The sequence below is a fragment of the Scomber scombrus genome, chromosome 20, assembly GCF_963691925.1.
Source record: "Scomber scombrus chromosome 20, fScoSco1.1, whole genome shotgun sequence".
Taxonomy (NCBI): Eukaryota; Metazoa; Chordata; class Actinopteri; order Scombriformes; family Scombridae; genus Scomber; species Scomber scombrus.
In genome coordinates this window covers 917,540-944,119 of record NC_084989.1, presented here as the reverse complement: position 1 = coordinate 944,119, position 26,580 = coordinate 917,540, and the positions used below count along the sequence as shown (strand labels likewise).

Below are 26,580 nucleotides of genomic sequence, written 5' to 3'. Positions count from 1 at the left end.
GCATTAAGGTAAGTGTAAAAGACTGCACCAACATTAAAACTAAATATCAATTAACAAAGCTCCCATGTGTCAAATCATCAAATGAACACACCATGCAACACATTATCCATCCCAGCCTGCAGCAGTACTAATTTCAGGTCAGCAGACAAATGTGCCTCTTCATTGCATCCCTCTCACTTTAGATCCTTTTTTTTTAATACAAGGGTTTCAGTGGAAATGCAGAACTTACAAGAAGTCAGTTAACAGGCTTGCATGTCAATGTCTGGTGACGTAAAGCAACCACAACATCTCAGAGAGTGGCTCTGTTCTTTACCAGCCTCACTTACAAGAAACATTTCCCATCTGGAGCTTCAGAGTGTAGTCCAATTACTTTTACAAATACTTTAAATACTTGTGCAGTGCTGGTGGTCTATAAAGAAAAAAGTGTTACATCAAGAGCTCTTAGAAGTGATGAATAAAGAGGCAATTTAATCAGAGGTCAAGTTTATTTGTAGAGTTTATATACACATCTCTTTGGGCTTTATCGTCAGTAACAGATGTTGGTCCACCCCAAGATTTGGAAAAAGAAAAGGAAAGAGAACATAAGCAAAGAAAATGGATGAAACCACAAGGACGGCTGTACATATTAAAAGGCAATGACGTGCTACCAGGAAAACCCTCTTGATGTGCCTCCTCACCATCAAATAAGCAGACATTTGCAAAAGCAGGTTATTTTTGGACGTTTTTTCCTACATTCTACACCACTTCCAGTGAACCTTCTGTGACAGTTTCCACACAGTTGGTATTTTCTTAGTCACGTCCGTTCACTGTGGTGCAAAGAAGAAGTAGTTTCACAACAACTCAAAATGTCCCACTCAATAAGATAACAGATACAAAGAGAAGCAAATATGACACACCCACTGTGAGCACCTTTTTTATGTGGGCCTTCATAGTTCATAGTCAGCCAGCCGTCACAGCGCAGGTGTGTCAGCATTCACTTCCAGACTTTGATTTGTGCTTTGATACGGGCTCATAGAATAGTGGGACAGACAAAGCTAACACTCTGTCCCTATAGAGACCACAAACTAATTCTCATCCTTGACTTATACACCACACAGTCATTTACCCAGGTCAAGGTTCAGATATAATACCTTCACTATCAGTTAGAATATAGGTGAAGGATCAGTATTGATTGCTCTTCTATATGTGAGGACAGATACATTTACCATCTTTAACACAGATCTGGGAGGACAGACTATGTTGTTGATCATCAGTGATTCATGTTCTGTGGGATGAAATTATGTCCAATGAGCATGTTGTGGATGATTTGGCAGACTAGTGCTACTACTGGATACTCCCCACCATGATGACTGTGCTGACCCGAAATGAGGGGGTGGTCAATGTTGTTTTTAGACTATGACTGCATTGGAAAACACCTACTATATTAGCAGTCCATACTGATTTGGCCAAAATGTAGTAAAATCTGCAGTATGCCAAAAGTATCTGTTTGTCAAACTGATTTAGAAAAAAACTCCAGGATCACCAATCTACCTGGCCTACTGTGTTCTATAAAACACTGGAACAGTCCCAGCTCCAGCCTGTGTGACCTGTAGACTGTCCTGGTGCTGCACTGTCCTCACAGTTTTTGTTTAGTCAACATCACGTTATTAACTAACATTTAGAAAACAATTTTTTCCCATCAGTGAATCATGAAAACGCACATTTATAGGCTCTCTTTCTTTAGAGCATAAGGTGATGCTTTACAGTAGCAGTTTACCATTAGCCATGCTATTGTGTACTTCCACTTTCCAAACCGGGACACTAAAGCTAAAGCTTTATATATATTTTTTTTTTTTTTTTTTTGGGGGGGGGGGGGGTTCTGTCATTTACTGCAAGGTAAGGTAAGGTCCATGAGACAGCCCAACTGAGGATAGCAACAGAAACAGAGAGGCAGACAACAAAGACACAGGCAACTGATGATTACAACAGAAAGACAGACAGAAAGAATAATAGACTGAGACAACAGAATAAAGCTCAACAGAAACTGGTCCAAACAACACATGAAATAGTTTGAGAGACCAACATTTAATACAGATGGATGATAAATAGTTCTACAGCCGAGATGCAAAAGTTATATACAGATGGATGATAACAAAAAGTTCTGCACCCTACATGCAAAAGTTAGAATAAAATGTTTCTATTTATAAAATATATAAAATTGTATGGACCTCCCATGTATTACTAAGAGTTAGTTTGGTTTAGGCCTAAAGCTTTCCAGTGTCTGTGGCATGTTACTGTTAACCACACATCTAAGCAAGTACAATATGGGTTTTGTGTTACTAAACTGTGAAATCAGTAGGTCTATCGTATGGCTAATGACACTTTGGAATTACTGTGGGCCACCTGCTGGGTGCACGTGTGCGCTCTGGGGCCTGCACTGGTACCTGCCCACACACACAACAAAGTGTCCCTCATTTGGAGGTGAGAAAGTTGGCAACCCTATACACACATCAGTTAAAGATATCAACCAGCCCTATTTTTGTTGCATGCATAATATCGCTGGAAATTTTTCATCTCTGAGTCATGTTTTCTATCTCTGTCACTAGTCACAATATGTGAGGATTCATCTTTACTCAGTCAGTAGGGATTGGCTTCAGTGTTCTTGTCTGACTGCACTGATTCTGGATCTTTGCTGAGCTTCAGTCTAAAATGATAGGACTCAGGACGTGGAGTGTTTTTGCAGAAAGTCCCAAAATCATTCACCTGCCAGCAAGTGGATTCCACTCAATACAATGTGGGCAGCAGCATGATGCTCACTGTGAATCTCAAGATTTCAGGTCATCACGTTGACTTAAAGCATACTGAAATGAAACCAGTGACTGTATGGAACATAGTAAAACTACATATTAAAATCCAGATGTTTACAATAAAAAGCCATTTTCTCATGAACATAATTCACTTACAATTATTAGTATTATTTTACATTTTCTTACTACTATTATTTATTCACTATTTCCTGTTTTTGGTGTTTTGCTGATATTAGTGTTTGCTGCTTCATCCTAAGTGCTTCATTTCATGTTAACATTGTACAGTCTGTTGTGTGTTACCTCTGTGTTGCTATGTGTAATTACTTCTTACTGTTTGCTACTAAAACAGCTTTATTGTTAATCAGTTGAGGTCATCTCAGCTCAGACTGGCATGTACTTTATCGCATCATCATCATCATCCAGGTTTCATGGTACAGTATGTCCTAACCTGCCTAACCACCATCCTGTAAAGCTTCATCAGGAATCAGGGTCTGCAGGAGTCATACTACCAGACAAACTTATCTCCATATCTGATCCTAGTCCTGCTTTAATCCTTAGCTTTGGGAACGAGGTGCAGATAGTCATGTTAAAACATGTGAGTATCCCACCTCTGCTCTGCAACATCCTGCATGCCAGCACACCAAACAAGCACTTGTCCACATTCCTGGGCAAGCTGAGGCCTTGTGCACCATCCCAGTCGCTGAGAGTGGAAATTCACTGCTCACACACTTCAGACTGGTGCTGCAGTATTTGACATCACACTGTGTATTTATCTGGATTTCAGCAGAGCTAGCAACACATAAGGACGGTGTACATAATGTCATTCAGTTAATCTGAGCCAGCCTTTGACCTCAGCACAGAACATACTGTATGTAGTCACCCTGTAGAAATGACTCTCCTGGTAATGTGTACATGGCATTTATGAGTACAATTGCTGGTTAATTGAATTGGCAGCAGAACGAGACAGGATGGTTTCTCAAGTGTTTTTGGTACAATGTGTTATTTTCAGGAAGGGCTGTCTGCATAAAACTCACACACACTTTCCCGCAGGTGGAAACATTAAGAGTCCAAATTGTTCACTCACCAAACAGAATCTCAGGACTGTTAGATAAGAGGACTATGGACCAGGTCAGTTGTTTTAAAGGAAAAGAGCGGGGGGGGGGGGGGGGGGGGGGGGGTTTAGGGTTAGGGTTAGGGGATACCATGCCCTTGTCCATGGACTGTCAATGAGGGGATCTGGTCAAAGAGTGCAGCTAAAAGGAAGCTTCACATCAGCCTCCATTATCTGGCCATTCAGAGATGAAAATAGGCAGATAATGTACTTCTCTCTACTGTAACTTTGGACTGCTGTACTCTGCACTGTTACAGCACATACATGTACTGTAGCTGTTTGCCCTGCTGTGCTGTATGCTGTCTGAACTGCACTGTATTACTGACAATATCATATACTATTACTGCAATTTGGAGTTACTGTATGCTCTTCTGTAAACTGGACAGTTCTGTTCAGAATCGCAAGAGCTTGCATCATCAACACACACACACACACACACACACACACACACACACACACACACACACACACACACACACACACACACACACACACACACACACACACACACACACACACACTGTCTTACCAGGGTGATACATGCCTGTGATGTAGAGGATAGTCTCTGGTCTTTATTTAATTAAGTGATTTGTCTGTTGTGTAAATGTGTTTTCATTACTTTATATTACAGCAGATTTGACAATTGAAAATCTTTCATTTGTGTTTGTTCGATTGCTCATTTCCAGTTTGTGTACATTATAAAAGTAAAGATTCTGAAACTGTGTACATGTAATGTGTTTTTACAATGTTAATCATATAAAGAGGTTCCTCTGGAGGAACCACACAGTACAAATAATTAATGAATTATTATTTGCAGTGTAGTAATTGTGTATTTGATGGCTTTTGTGTAATGTCTGAAAGGCAAGATTTTCTTTGAGGGTTTATTACATGATTTTGAGGCAAGTGTCTGGTTTTTTCTTGGGAGTTTAGAAGATTAGAGAGCAGTGAGGCATTTATGTCTTGTGAAATGACACTTCTCTGTCAAGAGGTGGAAGTTGAAACTGTAACTGGATTGCATGTGTCAGTCAGTTTGAAGTCATTTAACGCAACCTTACTCAAAAAGTTCCATGTGGACACAGTGGAAGAAAAAACATGGTGACAATAGACACATGATATAACAAACAGTTGATAATGTAATGGTGTAAATCCCTCAGGCGAACTGGCACACAGTGCACCTGTTGTCTGCTTTTCCTAAAATCCAGCCTTGCTGTTTACCCTCCACGTAGTGAAACTGACATGCAGCACCTTTATAACATTATGGCCCTGCCCTCACACGTCCCTGTGAGAAACGACAATTCATGAGTTTTTATTGCAACTTTTGCCTAAATCGTTGGTGATGCAGGGCCAATGCTGCACAAGATAAGTGTTTAGTTTTGTAGTTGTCATAAATCATGTATTAAACATTTTAATTCATCTTTAAATCATTTTACAAATGCTGGGGCAAAAATAAGTGCTATGAAAAAAACAGGACTTTTGACCCTTAAGCCAACAAGGGTTAAGAGGAGGGTTAAGTTAAACGTTTCTAAGTTGCCTCTTACTCTGATAAGGAATGCTTTGATGTCAGTGTTATTCCTTGTGTTGCTTCACGTCAGAGGCAACCGTTTTTTCTCTCTGCCTTCCTGTGATTTCAGCCCTCACCCAGCCACCTAAACCCAAGGTGGGTGGAGGCTGAGTTCACACAAAGGAAACGTCCGGCCTGTAAACACACAGCACAGAGCCCAGCCATCCCAACATCCAGTGATTTAAAGCCCTCAGTCTGACCCTCCGCTCTCTCTCTCTCTTTTTTTAACTTTGTTCTTTGTTGTGCTCTTTGTGAATCACTGGATACACTATAAAATAACAACAATGGAATAATGTAGCTTACAAAAGTACAAATGTGTTGCATATTTTAGAAAGTATTCCTCAACTTAGCTACTGTATGCTTGGATGAGAAGTTGTACTGTAGTCATCCATACTATGGTAAGAAGCACTCAACTAACTAAAGAGAAGACATCATTACTTTAAAATATAAGGGTGAGTCAATCCCAAAGATTTTAAGAAAGTACAGTTGCAAAAGCCATAAAACGCTCTGATGAAACTGGCTCTAATGAAGACTGAGAGTTACCTCTGCTGCAGAGGAGCTCATGAAGCAGGCTGAGAGGATGAATGTGCAAAACTGTCATCAGAGCACAACATGCATGTTTGTTTGTGTAGCACTTCCTTGTTAACCTGATGATTCCATGTATATTTCATGTCTTCAGTTTTTTTCCACAATATAGAAAATATTTAAAAAACGTGACTGAGTACAGGCTGGCACTATATGTATATAGTATATATAATAATTAATTCAGGTATATCATTAATTTCATTTTCTTTTTTTCCAAATCTGGAACAGATGAAAATGAGGAAAGTAGCTGTTATGTCTGTACAGGAAATCTGACACTTCAGCACTTCCAGCTTCACTGAAACAAGGCTGGCTTTTGTTTAGCATAGCCATAATCTGTAGCCACTCCCTAAGTCTTAGAACCTGTGGAGTCCTGCTCACTGCTGCACCACCAGACCTCCCTGTTCTCTGACAGTGTGTGATTTATTATCTAGAGTTTCGCTCACCTGTCAAAGTGAGTTTCAGTCCATGCACAGACGACATCTGACAGTCAGCTGAACTATTTAACATTCAGTCATTTTCTCTGTTCAAACACATGAATACAGTCTAAGTATAAGCATTGGTTCAGGCTGGCTGCAGGCTTTCTTGCTCTCAGTATATCACAGAGAAAGAGATAACACCAAACACTTTGCCCTCAGAGGTGCTTGATATACTGTATACATACATAAACAGTACTGCCCAAAAGTTTTAGGCACTATAGTTTATTTTGATTCATCAATGAACCAAATGTTTGTGATGTAGAAGTCAGGCTACCTGTGGAGTCTCCCTCCAAAATGTCCTCACAGTTCAGTGTTGATGTTGACACTGTTGGAAGAGGTGAACAGCCACTATTGATTATTCTGAGTGTGATCAGGTGTTGCTTATGTCACTGACATTTACTGTATAGTCAGTGAGGTGTATTAAAGAAACAAAGATAGACACTTTGAATACACAGCAAATTCATCAGTGTTAAAATGAACACTATCGTAGTATTTATTGTTAAATGACTAACACTAACATTCACAGTGTTATTTACTGACACATTTAAGTGTATTTTTAACTCCAAACTGTGTTCTAGTCTGAATACACATTATTCAGTGATGGGACTAAAACATTAAACCCAGTTTAACATTCTGTTAACATTGAATTCCTAAAATTGATGTGTTGTCTGTTTCAACAAACTCATTTTAAACTGAAGAAAATAAAGTCAGGTTTTAAGAACAAGTTCAACCCAGCATTAAAGGCAGTGTGCACACAGGTAGACAGTTTAAACATAGATTCTAGTAAAGTGAGGATGTTTTCAAAAATGAAGCCATGAATAGTTTTGATTCATCAATGAACTTCATACAAAGTGGAGTAAACAGCAGACATGTTATTAAGATATATATTAGATGTGATCAGCTTTACCTTTCAAATAGCAGCAGTTCTCCTCAGTATACCTGCACACAGTGTTTCAGGTACTCAGCAGGTCTGTTGTTCCTCCATCTTGGAGAAGTCGTCACAGTTCTTCTTCTTCTGTGGATTTCAGTGTCTCAGCTGCTTCTGTCTCTTCATGTAATCCCAGACTGACTCCATGATGTTGAGATCAGGACTCTATGGAGTTGCTAAACATCTTCATGAGCCTGGCTGGATGTTTGGGCTCACCAGCATCCTCCAGAATACATTTGGGACCAATTAGCTGCGTCCCTGATGGGATTACATAATGGACAAGAGTCTAAACATCTAAAGTGCCTACATTTTTACACAGTACTGTAACATGACAGATGTCCCCAACAGTCACTGTGTTTACATTGTTATCATTGGCTGTAACAAAGAGTGGTGACCTCAGTGAGTGGAAGGTTTACAGTAGAAATGTCTCTGTTAGATGTGTGTTAATAAAGATCAGGAGATCACTGAATCGTTCTCATCTTGCTTCCTGTTGTCTTCACTGTCAACGATTAGAAACATTTAGGAGAAAACACAAACAGCCCATCCTGACCAGTCACAGTTTTGTGTGGCTCATGTGTTGGCATCTTGTGCCAAATAAAAGACAGTTCTTTTTTTATGGTTCAAATTAGGCTGCCTGTCTTTTTTCAGCATTGTCCTGCACATATATTGTTAAAGTGGTGGAGGTTCATTCTTGCTGTCCTGAGTAGACATTTACTGAATCTCTCAGTCATCATTGTGCAGATAACAAACATCCAAATCAGATCAGTAAGAACACCTCAATCACTAAACAGTTGTTTAAAGAGTCTGGTGGTGTCAATTCCCAGGTGATTCATTAAAGCCTCTGAAGATGACTATAATAAGTTAGTGGACTGTATGAGCGGCTGCACTATTTGTGTCCAAGCCATCTCCTGCCACAGGAATGTACAACCAGTGTTCAGCTCTTATCAGTCATCTCAGCTGTGTGATAAGCTGCCTGGCTGTAGACACTCTGTGTGGCTGCTGACTGACTCTCTGCAGGCTCCCCCCGTAAAGCACACCCTCTCCAACCTATGTATTATGATAGTGATGATGATGATGATGATGATGATGATGATGATGATGATGATGATGATGATGATGATGATGATGATCATTATTATTATTAGTAGAAGTATTATTATTATTATTATTATTATTATTATTATTATTATTATTATTATTATTATTATTATTATCATCATTATTATTATTATTGTTATTATTATTGTTGTTATTATTATTATTATCATCATTATTATTATTATTATTATTATTATTATTATCATCATTATTATTGTTATTATTATTATTATTATTATTATTATTATTATTATTATTATTATCATCATTATTATTGTTATTATTATCATCATTATTATTATTATTATTATTATTATTATTATTATTATTATTATGCTTTTGTGAATGTTTTTAGAACACAGACCCCTGTACTCATTGCTTTTCATTTCATGGACAATATAGCTCTGCTAATATTACGTATGTGTTCTTGTCTACTTCATGCTAGTAGCAGATGTGGAAATCTGAATTGAAAGAAAAAGCCATTTAGAGAAGTGAAATGTGGATTAGAAAGTAATTTTTTGACAAACTTCTCCTTGTTAGAAGTCACTAAATGTAGTGAATTCCACATTATTCCCCAAGTTCCTGTTTCACAATATTACAAGTTAACAGAATCAAACTCATTTAACTCACCGCTTGACTCTCAAAATGCAATGACTTACAGATTCTGCTACATTCATTGCTCAGATGTTTACACTCTCTGGTAGAGGAGGTGGTCAGGGTCTTTCAGTAAATATAACATAACAAACAAGTATGCAAAACAGGAAGTGTTGGAGCACACCCAGCTGTCTTAAAAACAAAAGCTCAGGAGGCTTTTGTCCCCCAAGAATCACGGAAACATTTCCTTTTCCTTAAACCTTTATATAAACATGAGAGGTGAAGATAGTACACTTTGAGCTCTGAGACCTGACATGTTAAACTGTAGGCCTTGACTTGCTTTTTATCAGTGAGTACTGGCATATTGTTTTATGATTCCGGTAGGATGTGTTACTTTCTAACTGAGTGATAAAGATAAAATATGTTGGGAATGTCTGGGCTCTCCACTGACCATTTAACACAGCACATTCATTTAACTGTGATATGTCAGATTTATGTAATCATATCGTTGTTTAACAATTGGGTCATTTTATCAATACATGCCAGATCCAATGAGTCATTTTAATCCCAGACACAAAGCCTGGAGTCTGCATTTCACATCGTCTGCCAGGAGAGACATGCAGGTATGAACTTAAAATATGTCTGGTGCTATTGGACCGGGTTGATTGACGACTGGATATCTGCGTTCCAACCTGTTCCAAACTACACGTGAGCACAAATGAAGAAATAAGCAAGAAGAGCATTTGTGAATTGGACGTCAACAAGGTAATGAAGGATGAACTGAGATTTGAATTACTGTAAAGACTAAAATCTAAGAGTCTGAATCAATGCTCAGTTCAGTGACAGAAGGTAAAGCTCAGATGCATTTTGATCCAACCATGACTAACGCAGGCGTGTTGTCTCAACTAATGCCCACATCATACATTTCTTTGGCTGCTGATGCCTTGATTACAACAGTTAACAGTGAAGTGTTAGCAGCCTGGCTCTGTGTACAGCTGCTCCTCTCCTTTCTTCAGACAGAGAGGCCCAGTGTTGTCATGCTCTTGTATATTCCTATAATAGAATGGAGTACAGGGCAATGTGAAAGCAGCTCTGTGTGGTGATTGTAGATCACTAAATGTTGGAGGGCCATTGCTAGGAAACAGCTTAAGATGATGTGATGTATTAGAGGATGTTTTGTGAAAGGTAAATAAAGCTAATGGAGAGTCACTAGATCTCTGAGAACATGGTGGTTTAATCTAGTCATCCATCAACATAGAGCACTGCACTCTGACCAGTTGCTGCATTATCCTGTCAGTAGAATGTGTCATGGAAAAATGGGCTCCGTAAAAGGTCCAAAAACAGAGGAATGTGATTTGAGCTTTTTCTTTGATTTTGAATTTTTACATGCATTTAGTCCTGTTGTTGTCACTGTTTAAAATCAGTTTAACTACTGTGATGAATTTACTATCATCCCATTCACATTCATCATGTAACAGGGTCACATATTATACATGCTGGAAGTCTCATTCAGGCAGGAAAAGAGTTGTGTTTTATTTTACGTGTCTTTTTATCTAAGTTGCTGACTGTTGTCTGGACTGTACTCTGTACTCTGTATTCTATGTGTGTGTGTGTGTGTGTGTGTATGTGTGTGTGTGTGTGTGTGTGTGTGTGTGTGTGTGTGTGTGTGTGTGTGTGTGTGTGTGTGAGTGTGAGTGAGTGAGTGTGAGTGAGTGAGTGAGTGCATTATGCATTCAGTCCTTCCCGTCAGCAGTTACTTGGTATTCAAAGCCACAGCGGACTGTGCTACTGCTGGGCCCCTCGCTGCCAGGGAGGGTGGGGGATGGTGGCAGGGGGACAGAGTCTGGCACAGTCCAGACCGATATTCCCTGCCAGCTCCAAAGTAAGAAAAACAAAATTAACATTACAATATCGTTCCGTATTGAACACCCTGTCTTTGCTGATTTGCCAGATTCAAATATTTATTTTTATTACATGCAGATTAGTTTTTTCGGTTATCATTCCCTTATTATATGATATTTAGTTTTTCTGATGGATAAGTCTGCTTTTATGTGTCTGTTTTTTCCATTACTGTAAGCCAAACTTCCCATGAGGGAAAATTAGGACAGAGCTGAACTGAACTTCCTACCTTCCCGGTAGCTGCTGGTTTCAGTTGAAGTAATTATGGTGTAAGTATCAACTTGCAGAGAATAATGTTGTAACATTATGCACAGGTTATGATATATAGTATGTTAATGCAGCTGTGAGTGCAGACTGAAGTCGATAACTTAGAGAATCATAAAAACTAATTGAACCAAAGGACTTTACTAACTGTGGTTAATACAGTCAAATCTTTCTAAAATACAATGTCATCATTTTTTCTAGGACAATTCATTGTGCCTGGATATGTAGCATAACTCTAAACAATAGAGTCTATAAATAGAGCTCCAGTTCACTTGCTTAAGCATTGTAATGAGTGCATGTCCTGACTCATGCACTTAGCTGCAGTGTCTGTCACAGTAGTAAGACCCAACCATCAGTGGGGCTCACAATATTTCTTTCCATTGTTACATCATGCAGTAGTAAATGTGGTCGGTTGGTCAGCATACCAGTGGAGAGTATGTCATCCATTCTATGACTACACTGCTTAATACACAGGTTTGACTGAGGAATGAGAGCAATGTGTCAGGATGATAGTCAAGTCACATTTATTTATATACAGAAAGGAACTCAGAGTGAGTCTATCAATCAATCTTTATTTATATAGCGCCAAATCACAACAAAAGTAATCTCAAGGCACTTTACACATAGAGCAGGTTCTAAACCGTACTCTTTAAGTTTAATTTTAAAGAGACCCAACATTCCCACATGAGCAGCACTTAGTGACAATGGCAAGAAAAAACTCCCTTTTAACAAGAAACCTCAGACAGAACCAGGCTCAAAGTGGGAGAACATCTGCCTCGACCGGTTGGGGTAGAGAGAGTCTAGACTCTCTTAAGACAGAATATTTATTTATGGTGAAAGCAAATAAACAAAAACATCTTCATATTAAACCTTCTCCCAGTACATCAGTCATAGTCATACAACACTGCTTGAAGTTGTCTTTGCTATGATCTTATTCTCTGGTCATTTCTGTCTCTTGGTGTCAGGTTATAATGGTATCATTGTGTTTAGCAAACAAATTAAATCAAATAAAGAAATTATAAAACATTATATATACCGTAAATATTTGCCCTACATGTGTACAGGTAATAAAAGCCATTTGTTTGCAGTGTGCATTGTAACATGAGTAACTTAGTTGCAGAAAAAGGTCTTCAGACATGAGCATCATTTAGTGTATTGAAGGGATCACAGACAGAAAATATGCATCATGACCTAATGAGAACCACAGAGGGGGTTTATGTTGAGCAGCAGTTACTACAGCAACAGTCCTATTCATGTTTCCCATGGACAGTGTGGGCTGATGAAGCATTATGGAGCACATGGACACATGGCACGCTCTGAGTTGAGTCACTACTACGAACAGAGACATGGATTGAAAAACTTTAGGAGAAAGTGATTCCAAGCAGCAGTAAGCTTCAAAGCCTGCAGCAGCAGCAGCAGCAGCAGCAGCAGCAGCAGCAGCAGCAGGGTGAGCGGACAGGATGAATGAGAAAAGCAGGTTGTGCATTCATCTGAATTCATTTACTTCTGGATTTTATAAATCAGTTCTGCTGCAAAGATGAATGACTCATGAATAAAGTATTGTGAATATATAGAGCACTGTAGTATTTTCAGTCACTCTACATATATGGGTGTATGTATGTGTGTGGTGGATTTTGGGGGGGGGGGGGGGGGGGGGGTCCAGTCACTTGGTCACTCAGTACAGTTTTCACATGGTATGCAACTTTATATATTTATTTTAACACATATGAAAGACGTACTTTTTACTCTAATGCAGATCAGACTTCACATATAACACCAAGGATCAGCTTTTAAAATATGATGCATTGCTGTATGAAACTATCCAAAAGTATCATTTAAATGCTGACATATTATTTGATTTGACAATAATCACAAGAAGAAATGTGATATTATTATTATTATTGTTGTAGGCCTATTAAAGTAAATTTTGAATGCATATTTTGAGGTTGAGTTGTTGAATTCTTTCCCCAGACGTGAAGAATGATTAACTACTGAGTTCACAGCGGAATGTTGGACGGTGCTTTGCGGTTAAATATCACATGGTTGAGTTTTGAGTGAGGTTGTAATCCAGCAGAGTAGACTACCTTCTTACTGTATCCGCTGCATGATCTCAGCAGCACAGCACGTATACTGTCCAAGTACTGTGACGCCACCGCCGGACGCTCCTTATATGGAGAAGTCTCGCTCGTTTAAATAGCTTTGAGTAGAGAGACGGACGCAGAGGAAAAGACTCATTAGTCAACAGACACAAGGAGACATAAGGAGCGAAGAGGGAGACGACAGAATCTACTCAACTCCTCAACATTACCTGAGAGGAATATAAGCCGACATGAAGACAATAAGAGCACCAGTAGCTTCTCTGGCTGTCTTCATTCTCTTCTTTCTCTTCACAAACTCAGCCTTAGGTGAGTCCATCCTGCCATATTCATACTTCATTAACCAGGACTGTATTTTAAAGCCATTTTCATTAAAAGTATAAGTTGATTAGACAACACAATTAGAGAATAGTGCAGAGCGCATGAAATACGATAAGAACAGTAAAATTGATCAGGCATAAAATAGAATCAAACCTGTGAAATGTAGGGTTTTTAAATATACATAGAAAAAACATTTGAATTTATAGAAAATGTAAAAAATACATTAAGAATCATTTACAGATGTCCTTCATGAAGTCACACTCTCTCTCAGTGTTTCTCCACACCTGTAGGCCTTACTTTATTTAACTCTAAAACATGCTTTAATTATTACTGTCAACATGATTTTGTCCAGTCAACATCACATTAACCAGTCCGTTTTTAAATGCTTTGTGTAGATAAAACCTGCTCAGACAATTCTTTTCTTATCAAAGCTGATTTTTTTTTCTGTGCTGCATTGTTGTGCAGAGAGCAGACAGGTAATCCAGACAGTTATATGACTAGAAAATCATTTTAACACTGATAAGAGCCTGATAAGGCGTCAGTCATTTCATTGAGATCACCGACATGCTGCAGTGAAGGTTTGACCATGTAGCTGCAGAGACATTAAGTTAGTGTAATATTCAACATTCATTTGACATTCAAAATACAAAACTATTATGCGCTTCAACCATTTGAGTGAATGATGTCAAACCAACTGTATAACATACAGACTAATATCACCCATGTGCCTCAAGGATTATTTTTTAAATATTTATTTTAATTGTAATAAAAATTGACGAAAAGATATATTTTTTAAAAGCCTTGTGGCACATGAGGGATATTAGTCTGTATGTTATACAGTCGGTTTGACATCCTGAGATCAAAGAGTCAGGGAGCATAATAACTATTTATTTATTTTAATTGTAAAAAATTGACGAAAAGATATATTTGAAAAATAATCCTTGAGGCACATGGGTGATATTATTCTGTATGTTATACAGTTGGTTTGACATCATTCACTCAAATGGTTGAAGCACATAATAGTTTTGTATTTTGAATGTCAAATGAATGTTGAATATTAAACTAACTTAATGTCGCTGTAGCTGCAGAGGTGTGAGCAAATGTGTTTCTCTTTGGCAAAAGCACGTATCACAGTTTAAAACAGTAGTTAGTGTGATGCAAAATAATATTTTTGCAAAACTTATTATAGTTTTATTAAATAAAAAGTGCAGTTTAGAACCGTTTAAAACAATCTTTTAGGCTCTTGTGTTTGAGTTGTGCACCATGAGAACTTCACCTGTGTGTCAGTGTCCTATAGTCTGCCCTACAGCTCAGCCTTTGGAATACCACATAAACTACATGTATAAGTAGCTAAATGTATATGCAAATATAAAATACCTACAGGGTTTATATGTTTATTTGTTGTTGTTGTTTTTCTTTTTACAAAATGTTCAAATAGTTTTTAACACAGCTTTTTTTTCATTTTGCAGGTTCTTATCCCAAAGCACAGAATGTTACTTGGAAATCCACTAATTTCAAAACCCTGCTGACCTGGGATCCAAAACCATCAGCGGATTACTCCTACACTGTGGAGTATTCTTCGTAAGTAGCAGCTCTCTAACATGCCCGCTGAGTAACCTTTAAGGAAAGATTAATGGCAGCAGTGCATGATAAGAAATCATTATTGATCCAGTAAAAGCTTTTACTGGAATGTTGATTTTAGGCCTGTAAAGGAACATGAACCCTCATGACCAGGAAAATGAAAGAGAAAGGAAATAAAATAAAAAACAAGCAAAACCAAAACTGGAAGTGTTATCTCAAATATTAGTGACAGATTATGAGTGCAACAGAGGCAAAGGGAACTTTATCTTGCAGTGTCATTCATTCATTTCATTAAATTAAGTAACTGTCAAACATGTTTTGTGTATTGAGATTATGATACCAGGCTCTGATTGTAATTATTGTATTCCTGCAGTGTGCTTGCAGGAATGCAGTAATTACCGGTCCTGTAATCTTTTATCTTGTGCCTGACATTTCTGTTATTTCAATGCTCTTCTGGCATCAGCAGTCCTGTCTGTGTGTAATATGGAGTTTGTCTTGTTAAACTGTTGCAGGTTAGGTCAAAACATACAGAGACCCTATAACTGCATCCGGAGCTCAGCGACAGTGTGTGATCTGTCCTCATTTCTGAAGGACCTGAAAGCCTACTACACAGCTGACGTCCTGTCTGTACCCCCGCTGGGGGAATCCTCTGACAGCATTGAGGTCTTCACAAGCTCACCTCGATTCAGCCCCTACAAAGACAGTAGGTGCTTTTTTTTAACAACATAATGTATTGGAAAACATTTCAGTCAAGTGACTGTTCAGTAGTATGTTCAGCCAGGTCAGCAGATGGAAAAGAGCTGACATGAACACACCATACAGCCAAACAGCTTACACACACAATGACTTTATGATTTTCTCTTCAACTTTAACGGAAGGACTTCACTTTATGATAATGTACATCTTATTTTAATAGCTTTTGAGGACTCAAATGATTCAAGAGAAGGCGAGCAGTAAAATTATTAACATCCTTTAACTTTGACTACTGTACTTAAGGTGGATGAATGGATCTGAGTTAAGTTGTTAGAACTGTGATTGGTCAGCTTGATTAATTAAGGTTAAAGGTTATCTTGTTGTCATGATCAGACTGGCTGTTATGTTCACAGTTAGATGCGGAGATAGCTCTGTAAAACACATCTGATCCTCTGTCCTCCACCAGCTGATATAGGTCGACCTGATTTCACGCTGGAGGTGAGCGAAGACAAAAAGAAGACCACGCTGCTTGTGACCGACCCGATCACTGCCCTGTCTAAAGATGATCAACAGCAGAACATCAGGGACATCTTTGGAGACGAGCTGGAATATAAAGTCACCTATCGTAAGAATAAGAGCACTGGCAAGGTGAGCTGCAGCAGACATCACAACAACAGCCTTAAACACACCAGTGACAAAGAAGACACACAGTAATCCTGATGTTTTCCCCTTTGTGTTGTCAGAAAACGTACGTTTCCAAAAGCAGTGTGATAGAGATCAGTGGTCTGGACCGAGGCGAGAGCTACTGCTTCTACGTCCAGGCCTTCATCCCCAGCCGCAGCATCGATAAACAGCTGGGAGAGAAGAGCCACACCCAGTGCTCCACAAACGACCAACCGTCCATCTTTGAAAGTAAGGAGGAGATGATTTTAAAGAGGATTTTAAAGAGGCAGGCAAGAGGCAGCAAGCAGAAAAAATGTGGGCAGGGAGGTGACTCAGTTACATCTTTAACCGTCCTGATATAAAACATACATCAGAGGACTGACCTGCCTTTCCACCTGGTGACATGAGCATTTTTTTTACATGTGAGATATTTGCAGAAAACCAAACAGGTACTTAAATCCCAGTGGTTCTATCACTCCTGGCTGACCAACATAGTTTTGTGCCATGGAGAAAAAAAGGAGAAAGTGAGTAACATTTTCAGAAATCTGTGTTTGTGCACTGCTCTTGTGCAAAATGAATTCAAACACTTTTCCATCAAAATGATACTGCAGTTCATTTATAACTTTGAATGCACTTTGCTGTTATTTTTTGCTTCTGAATTGAATATAAATGTGTGTTAAGTGAAAAGGTGAAGTGTTCCCCTAGTTATTTTCTTTCATGCATGTTAGTGCTCAGCTGGCTGTCCACTGCTCTTACAGTGTTTTCAAGTGTAACTTTGAACTGAAGAGCTCTTACAACAAAGACTCTTACATAAGCAAAGAAATGAGTTGATGATGGAGAGTGCTGATATAGCTGCGGCTTTGGCCTAAACTCTTGGATGCAGATGCCAAACTGACATGGAATGTACAAACCAGGCAGAATGGAATTTAGATTTCAAACTTTGATCCAGACAGAATGGAATTATTGAGAAATCCTTCTTCTCTGCCCTTTGTGCCCATGTAGATGATACAGCTCAGCATCTGTGCAACAGCTGTTTTCTAAATGACTGAGTATATTTTCCTCCTGCCTAGTGATGTTGTTACTGTTAGGAGCCAGTAGAGGCACATTTCTCTTTCATTAACCTCAGTCTTTAGTTGTTGGTCATTCAGTAGGAGGTCAACACATCTCTCATAGGATGATGGGATGTTGGGAGGAATGATGGATGACTAATGCCTCCTTGTTTGAACTCTAACAACATGCAAGTCAGCAACACTTCCTCTGAGTGGGCTGTGCCTGTACTTATGACACATGTATTTACATGTACTTACTGTAAATGCTGGCGAAGCTTCTGTGTTCAGGATGTTTGTGTTGTTAGGTATAATGTACAGCAGTCCTGTGGGAGGCCTATAGACGTGTAGGGATATGTTTATCTGTCCATACACTCATACAAGCCTCACTCTAATAACACAAACTATTATTTGTATGTTTTGCTTGTCTGTTTCATTTTCATTCTATGTTGACAAAAATAAATAAATAATAAGTTTGATTTGATCAATACATGTGATCAGTTAGACACATGTAAGACTGAATCTTGTGCTGCATCAGTGCGCTTGGTAAATCACACCCAGTTAATCTTAACTTAAGTATAAGTCTGTGGTTTTATCTTTATCCATGTTACATCTCATATTTAATGTAATGTTGTCTTGCTTTGTCGTCCACAGTGTACTCAGTGGGTGTGATCGCTGCTGCCATCTTGCTCATCCTGCTGGTGATCGTTGCCATCATCGCTGTCACAGTGTTCTGCTGCAAACGCAGGAACAAAGCTCAGAAAAGTGGAAAAGAAGGAGTTCCCCTCCGGAGTGTATAGAGTGTGTATTCCATGACATCACTGTGGCAACATATGGGACAGCTGGCCTGGATGGCTCATGATCCTGTAGAACATTCCATCCTTCAAACACTGGAATCAATCCGCACATAGTTTCTGTGAAACTGCCTCTGAATATATCCAGCATATGTTATTCCTTCTTTATAAATTCATGCTGCAGATAAAGAGACTTTTGGACTTCAAACACTGCTGTACACACAAGTTGTGTGGCTGAAGCTGTAATATTTCATTCCTTGTCTTTTGGTGAGCGGTACTTCTGATGACTGTAGATAAACACTACCAGGTGATTCTATTTATTTAACTTTATTGTGAACTTGCTAACTTCAAATGATTTTTGGGGAAACTACAATTAATGGGATATTAAGACCTAGTATATTTTATTTTTATATCAGATATTTAATTTATTGTGTTCAGTTGAAATTAACATATTTGTATATGATGCTGCTTGAGCTGTTTTGTACTTCTGAATATTAAAATAGTAATAAATATTTTAGATCAATCACTGTTATTTGCCATCATTTTGAAAAAAGGAGTGTAGCTGTGGTATTCAGATGAAGAGACTTATGTAAAGCAGGTGGAGCCAACCCTCTCACACACACACCACTTAAGACACAATTATTTCAATTTCTGCTGTTGTGAACTTCTTCAGATTTTTACCTTTTGGATCATCTCTTATAACTCAACTTCTTTCAACTTGTCTGTTCAGCACGGTGCTCTCTTCATGATGCAACAAACAAGGATGTCCTTATATAGAGAAATAGAGGCGTGGCAGTATGATGACTGTAGATAGTGGACACGCTCCTGTCACTTTACAATGATTCTGATTCACTAACGCTTATTTTGTGTGGAGGGTAAGAACATTTCTGCACACATATTAGTAACTGAGGCCCAATATTTGCTATTATTCAGATTCAATTCAATTGTTTCAAGTGTCTTCAACCAGCAGTCAGGTGTCCATATGAACAGTGAAGGAGGTTTTCCTCTCTGTAATCAACAGGAAATCTTTTTTTGATACCTTTGAGGAAAAGGAATCTGTTTATTTACAAAGCTCCATTTTATGTTACAAAAGAAGTTAAAGTTGTCAAATGTTAAATTCTGTAAACACATACAGCTGTACAAAAACGTTGTACATTTAGATTCACAACAGGAACTATCTGCTCAAACACTGACATTGGTTCAGTCATTATTCACTCATTACGTTTGAGATTGGACCAAAACATCTGACATATCACATGCTCATATAGCAGTGTGACACAATCACCTGATACAAACACTTTGATAATGCTAGATGAACCAAATGTTTGTGATGTAGAAGTCAGGCTACCTGTGGAGTCTCCCTCCAAAATGTCCTCACAGTTCAGTGTTGATGTTGACACCGTTGGAAGAGGTGAACAGCCACTATTGATTATTCTGAGTGTGATCAGGTGTTGCTTATGTCACTGACATTTACTGTATAGTCAGTGAGGTGTATTAAAGAAACAAAGATAGACACTTTGAATACACAGCAAATTCATCAGTGTTAAAATGAACACTATCGTAGTATTTATTGTTAAATGACTAACACTAACATTCACAGTGTTATTTACTGACACATTTAAGTAGATTTTTAACTCCAAACTGTGTTCTAGCCTAACACCAGCAGTGTCACCTACTGACACATTTAAGTGTATTTTTAACTCCAAACTGTGTTCTAGTCTGAATACACATTATTCAGTGATGGGACTAAAACATTAAACCCAGTTTAACATTCTGTTAACATTGAATTCCTAAAATTGATGTGTTGTCTGTTTCTACAAACTCATTTTAAACTGAAGAAAAATAAAGTCAGGTTTAAGAACAAGTTCAACCCAGCATTAAAGGCAGTGTGCACACAGGTAGACAGTTTAAACATAGATTCTAGTAAAGTGAGGATGTTTTATACATTTTGATCATACCAACAGATTCCTACCTAATGGTATTACCTTATGGATAGGAACATAAAACATCTAAAGTGCCCAAAAGGTTTGCACAGTACTGTATATATAGACTGTGAATATGTTGTATGTGTGCCAAATATAGCACCATCAGATCAGAGTGGTGATCACTGGGTTACTGTATGTAGTTTAGATGTAAAATAGAACTTTTTACTGTATGAGGTCCTTGTGCAGCTCACTATCGCCCTCTACTGGTGATGAACTGTCTTCAGTTCATGAAATGATGGACCACGAGGCTTTAAAAGGGGGAACTTAAATGTCTAACACTGCATTCACAAACACAAAATATAATATCTAAATATTTTGAAAATTATAAGCTACACAATGAATGTTTGACTTTTCAACCTCACCTGAAAGAATACATGCTAATAAGGAAGAGAACTGTGATGAAGTGTTAGGTTTAAAGAGAGACAGTAGAAGTGAAACATTCAATACATTTCATCCACATGCTATCATTCATATTTCAATGCTTAAAAGGGCATAAATGGAAAAATTGGCATAACAAAAAAGAGACAACATGAAATCTTCATTCTTACCTCCACGTTGAAGCAAAGTTTCATGATTCAGCATCTGGAACAGTCTCATGTTAACATACAGTATGTTTTCAGTTGTGTGTTTCTGCTGTAAATGAGAGCAGGGTTCTCACTATTCTTTATCCTCTCAGTATTTAACAGTGTTAGATACACAAGTACATCTGTGTACATTTACCAAGTGCAATAATATCTGAGTGTAAGAAATAAGTGCAATAGGGCATTGTGCAATAGACACTAGCACTTTTACACTTTTGTGCAATAGGGCCATATAATCAACACACTGAAACGGACAACATGCAATAACAGCCGTTTTTAATATAGCAGCACTTTAGCACTTAATGATCCCCCAAATTCTGGTCCTCTGAAGACTAAAGGTTTTCTGCTCATTGTTTATCTGTCTGATTACATATTATTATTATTTATTATTATTTATTTTATTTTTTCTTTCTTTGACATGTCATTGTTTTAACATCAACCTGCCTCCATGGACTAAAGATGGAAATTAGCCACTGGCTATAATCTTGTGTATTTACATGATCAATATGCATTGTCCCTGTCTTTTAAATAAAAATAAATCTAAATCTAAATCTAGACACATTTCTCAAATTTAGGCAACAACCATTCTTTACAAACTATGAATATGACATAGTGAGAATACCTTGTAGTATAACTACTATGCAGCTCATGCTGATAGTTCAAAGAACTCACACTGGGCCTCATTCACAAACAGTGTGTACGCACAAATCTGTGCTTAAACTGTGTGTACAAACGTTTGACACACAAATCTGGGATTCATCAATATGTTCTTACCTAAATGCAGCGCACACACACACACACACACACACACACACACACACACACACACACACACACACACACACACACACACACACACACACACACACACACACACACACACACACACACACACACACACACCACTTCCGACACAATTATTTCAATTCCTGCTGTTGTGAAGTTCTTCTGATGATTCTGATTCACTAACATACGCATGGTGCTGAGAACTAAATTGGCACATATCATGAATCCGGTGGTGATTTAACACAAACGCTTATTTTGTGTGGAGGGCGAGAACATTTCTGCACACATATTAGTAAATGTGGCCCAATATTTGCTATTATTTAGTCCTTATCTAGTGTATGAGTGGCCACTGTCTTAAAGGAAATGTTTGTTTCAAGTGTCTTCAACCAGCAGTCAGGTGTGCATATGAACAGTGAAAGACGTTTTCCTCTCTGTAATCAACAGAAAATCTTTTTTTGAAACCTTTGAGGAAAAGGAATCTGTTTATTTACAAAGCTCCATTTTATGTTACAAAAGAAGTTAAAGTTGTCTAATGTTAAATTCTGTAAACACATACAGCTGTACAAAAACTTTGTACATTTAGATTCACAACAGGAACTATCTGCTCAAACACTGACATTGGTTCAGTCATTATTCACTCATTACGTTTTTGATCATTAAGACAAAATGCCAAAACTACATTTTTTTACATAGCCAGACTTTCAGTGCATGCAATACAAATGTACAGTACACATTATTTGATCATGTTATTAGATATTAAGTTACTCAAAAGTACATCACACAGAACTGACAGTATTACACTCATGTTACTGTCCTTTCAAAAGCCAGTTAACCATATTAATGATCACACAGAAAAACAGCATTATAATGATTTACTGCCAGTAATGTAGCAGCATATACATGGAATTAAAAAAGAGGATAAACAATGCCCTAACAATACAATGAATGTGCCCAAAGTGTACAAAGCGTGCACTGTACACTATTCACCACCTGTGACTACAGAACATGTCTGATGAAGACTGATGTAACACCTCAGACTCTGCGTGGTGGTAGCTCTGCCTGGTAGACACACTTCCCGTCCGTCTGCATGAAGCCCACTGTCATGTGATGCTCTGTGACCTTGAAGTATGCCACGCCTCCTACTGTGTGATTGACAGGACTGGAGTAAAGCTGCCAGGACAGAGGAACACTTTCCCTGTGACTGGTGGCAGAGTCGCTAACAACCCCACTCCCACTGACCACATACAAGCTCCCATCATCCTCTCTAATAAACTGTAGAGACAGACAGACAGACAGTGTCAAAGGGACTGAAGTGTACATGGTCAGTCTCAGCTGAACTGTATCTATAACAACCTCACTTGATTAAACATATGAGACTGTCTTCTTATTTTGGTTACAATAAATCAGATATACAACTAACCATGGTAATAAGTAAGAAGACTTATTACTAAACTTATTTCACTCTATCAAGCTGAAGCATCTGGTTGAGTACAAGGAGCATTTTGTCATATTGTCAAGAATATCATCATCACAGAAATACTCTTAAATATTATGATGTTATTGACCACCAGTGAGCGTACACTACATACCTGCAGGTTGTGATCATGGCCACACACATACACAGAGACTCTGTACTTCTTCAGCAGAGGCCTCAGTCTGTTGACCAAACAAGATGTTGGTCCATGATGTCCAATGGACCACACAGGATAATGACCAGCCACAACAACATAGTCTGACCTGTGGTGAGTCATACAACCAATCAGAGTCTCATCAGAGGGAAACATGAGCACAGTTAACTGCTTCACATTCAAGCTCATATTCATTTGTCACCTAAATCTGGAAGACTTTGTCATTTAAAGTCCAGTGTTGGAGCACACAACAACAGACATGTTGCTCTCTAAATACTATTTAACACACTTGCTCACCTGCTGTTGGCAAGTTTAGACTCGATCCACTCCCACTGATGGTCTGCTGCTCTGGAATCATCTGGTCCTGAAGGCTGGGTTTGGTCATAGGTGTTTCCACATAACAGCACAGTGTCAATCATCAGAATGCTCACTGACACATTTGTATGTGGAACAGTAAATAGGAGGTCATAGTAGAGGCGTGGGTAGTTCCTATAGAGACCAAACTGTTGATACTGATACAAACATAGGCAGCAGACAGATGTAAAAAGATCATGAAATCAAAGCTTGGATGTCACTGTGTGTACAACTGATAACAGAACGGTTGTCTCACACAATAAATAGTCACATAAATAGACACTGACTTGAATGTAATAGGGTTTGGTGTATGCTGCATCTGTTCCTGCAAGTGTTATTTGATGTTTACCAGCGATGAGAAATGTCAGAGTAAACTATCTGAGCTGTGATGTTGCCTCTGTGGTCGTGGTTCCCAGCGACGAGGTACCATGGGACCTCTAGCACTGAGGGCTGGGAGAAGACCTGCTCAAATGTGTGCTGTGGACAGGAAACAGATCATTATTAATGCATCATGTTTTTAAGCACAGTTTATTTGGTATTTATTTTTAACATGGAATTATGCTGCTGTTAAGGATATGCTGCTTTTAAACAATACATATTTTTTATATATAAATAACTGAAACGCATCTAAAGTCAACCACAAACCTAAAATCCTCTTAAATCCTCAATTCTGCTTTAAAATTGCTTTCAATGTTGTTGTTTTTTGAATTTATAAAAAACCCTCTACTGAATAAAATAACTATGTACTGAATGTACATAATGTTCTATCATATAACCTGTATTACACACATTGTTCTACAGTCTTGGAATCTCAGACACTGTGTGATGATGATGATGACTCCAACACTGGACCCTCACACAGACCTGAGTCCTGCTGCAATACAAGAGCCCTCCCAACCTAACTGGATTGAATATGATTTGGACTCTGGGTCCTGACTCCACTCTTAGTTTAAGTCAACAATCTCATTTCAACTGTCTATCTTCGATTACACAACATTCAACTGAAGCTGCATTGTTTGCCGCCCCCCCTCCCTCAGTCCCCCTCTGGCATTTTAGCACACCTGTAGTCTAACTGGTTAAATGACGATGTCATTTCTTGGTCTAGTAAAGAGATTCATTGTTCCATCAGAGTATCATTTCATTTGTTTAACATGATTTGTGATGGTGATAGTTGTGATGGTTGAATTACTGAATTACATTTAACTACTAATCCTCAATGTTCACTCACAGCATGCAGTCATATATATATATATATATATATATATATATATATATATATATATATATATATATATAAATATATATACATACAAACACACATAATTGTATTTGTGTATTCATAATGCACTACTGTCAAGTTCAGTACCAGTCAACATCATGTGGCACAAACACTTATCCTATGCAGTCCTTTTCTGGAAGATACTGACATTGGGTAGTTACAGATATGGGGACTTGAGGAATATGTCATGTATATAATCGTTATTTGGGACTTGGGAATTTGGGAATCTTAAAAGAAGAAAGCCCTTGCAGCGGAGTGACACATGCTTCTCAAACCAAGTTTCCTGCTTCTTTCCCAACAGAACTTTGACATTTTTTCATAAAAACAAATGTAGTTACTGTGCATGAGAACATTACAAAACAAACCATTACTAGGTATGAACCTCAGATATCTAATCTCAGTGTTTGCTTTGTGTGCTGACCTTGAAGCGGGGGTCATCCACACTTTTGACCCCAGTGAAGTAGAAGTGGTCACCTAAGCTGAGGACAAAGTCCAGTCCTTGATTGTGGGCCAGCCTGTCCACCTCTGCAGCAACAGCCTCCTCATGAGGAGTGTAGTATGGAGGGAGAGGAATACCGCCCCAGTCAGCCAATGCAATGAAACGCAGAGCAGCTGTGGAAAAACACAACACTGCTCTGTCACTTCCTGTCACAGGTTTCATTTTCTGAATAGTTAGTCGGGGACTCGGGGCTCAACAGTGTCACAAAACAACATCTTAAAGTATTAGTAGGAAAATATCAGATCAGTCTCTTTCCTGGCTGTTAGCCTTTGGTTCTTGCCACTGTTATGAAAAAACTATTTGATACTGAATTTGTTTCATATGAATAATGTTTGGATTACTCATCATACCCATAGCATGTCCACAAACACTTGACCAGAAATAAAGCTGGACCATTGAAGATTTTCATCACATAGCTACTTTGTTCCATTAAATATAAATAAAACAAATACTGTATATGATCACCTCACATGTGAGTGTTTGCTGGTCTAAATACACAGGGTGATACACAGTTCCCAGCTAAAGCTGTCTCCTGTGTTGTGGCCTTACCACCGTACAGTACCTTGTTCCAGAGTGTGAAGCAAAGGCCAGCAGGTCTGAAAGCAGAGTATCAACAGCATACACTTCAGTCTGTCCATGTCTGTTCCCCACAGCAGTTTGTCTGTTCCTGCTTTGTTTCAAAGTGAAACTAACTGACTTCCTGTATCAAGCTAGGCAAGAAAAAGTGATTATCAGCAGTTCAGCAGGTCAGTGAGAGTTACTCATTGATTGAATTTGTGTCTGCTCTTGACGCTTTTCATCACATGGTCTTTTTCTAACAGTGAAAGCAGGGAAACTGTAAGGGTGTGAGGTGCACAATTAATGGTGTGTTCTTTAACACAGCCTGCACTTCTGATGTCTTCATTCATTCATCCATAACCTCTGCTCTCTGTGAAACACTAAATAAAAGACATCAAGATACATTTATACAAG

The 26,580-nt window shown here is 38.4% G+C and overlaps 2 protein-coding genes across 2 annotated transcripts; one reads left to right on the top strand and one right to left on the bottom strand.

Annotated features, from left to right (window-relative positions):
• The first annotated feature begins 13,575 nt into the window (after positions 1-13,575).
• Positions 13,576-18,981, top strand: f3a (coagulation factor IIIa). The gene is made up of 6 exons (XM_062441646.1): positions 13,576-13,707; positions 15,189-15,300; positions 15,813-16,003; positions 16,460-16,641; positions 16,737-16,905; positions 18,357-18,981. The coding sequence occupies exons 1-6, from the start codon at positions 13,632-13,634 to the stop codon at positions 18,500-18,502; spliced, it is 876 nt and encodes a 291-aa protein (XP_062297630.1). The 5' UTR covers positions 13,576-13,631; the 3' UTR covers positions 18,503-18,981.
• A 3,315-nt stretch (positions 18,982-22,296) lies between these two features.
• Positions 22,297-26,343, bottom strand: acp5b (acid phosphatase 5b, tartrate resistant). The gene is made up of 6 exons (XM_062441514.1): positions 26,171-26,343; positions 25,531-25,721; positions 24,180-24,307; positions 23,774-23,965; positions 23,438-23,585; positions 22,297-23,120 (listed from the first exon to the last, which is right to left on the bottom strand). Exons 1-6 carry the CDS (start codon positions 26,244-26,246, stop codon positions 22,881-22,883), a joined length of 975 nt encoding a protein of 324 aa, XP_062297498.1. The 5' UTR covers positions 26,247-26,343; the 3' UTR covers positions 22,297-22,880.
• Positions 26,344-26,580: the final 237 nt, after the last annotated feature.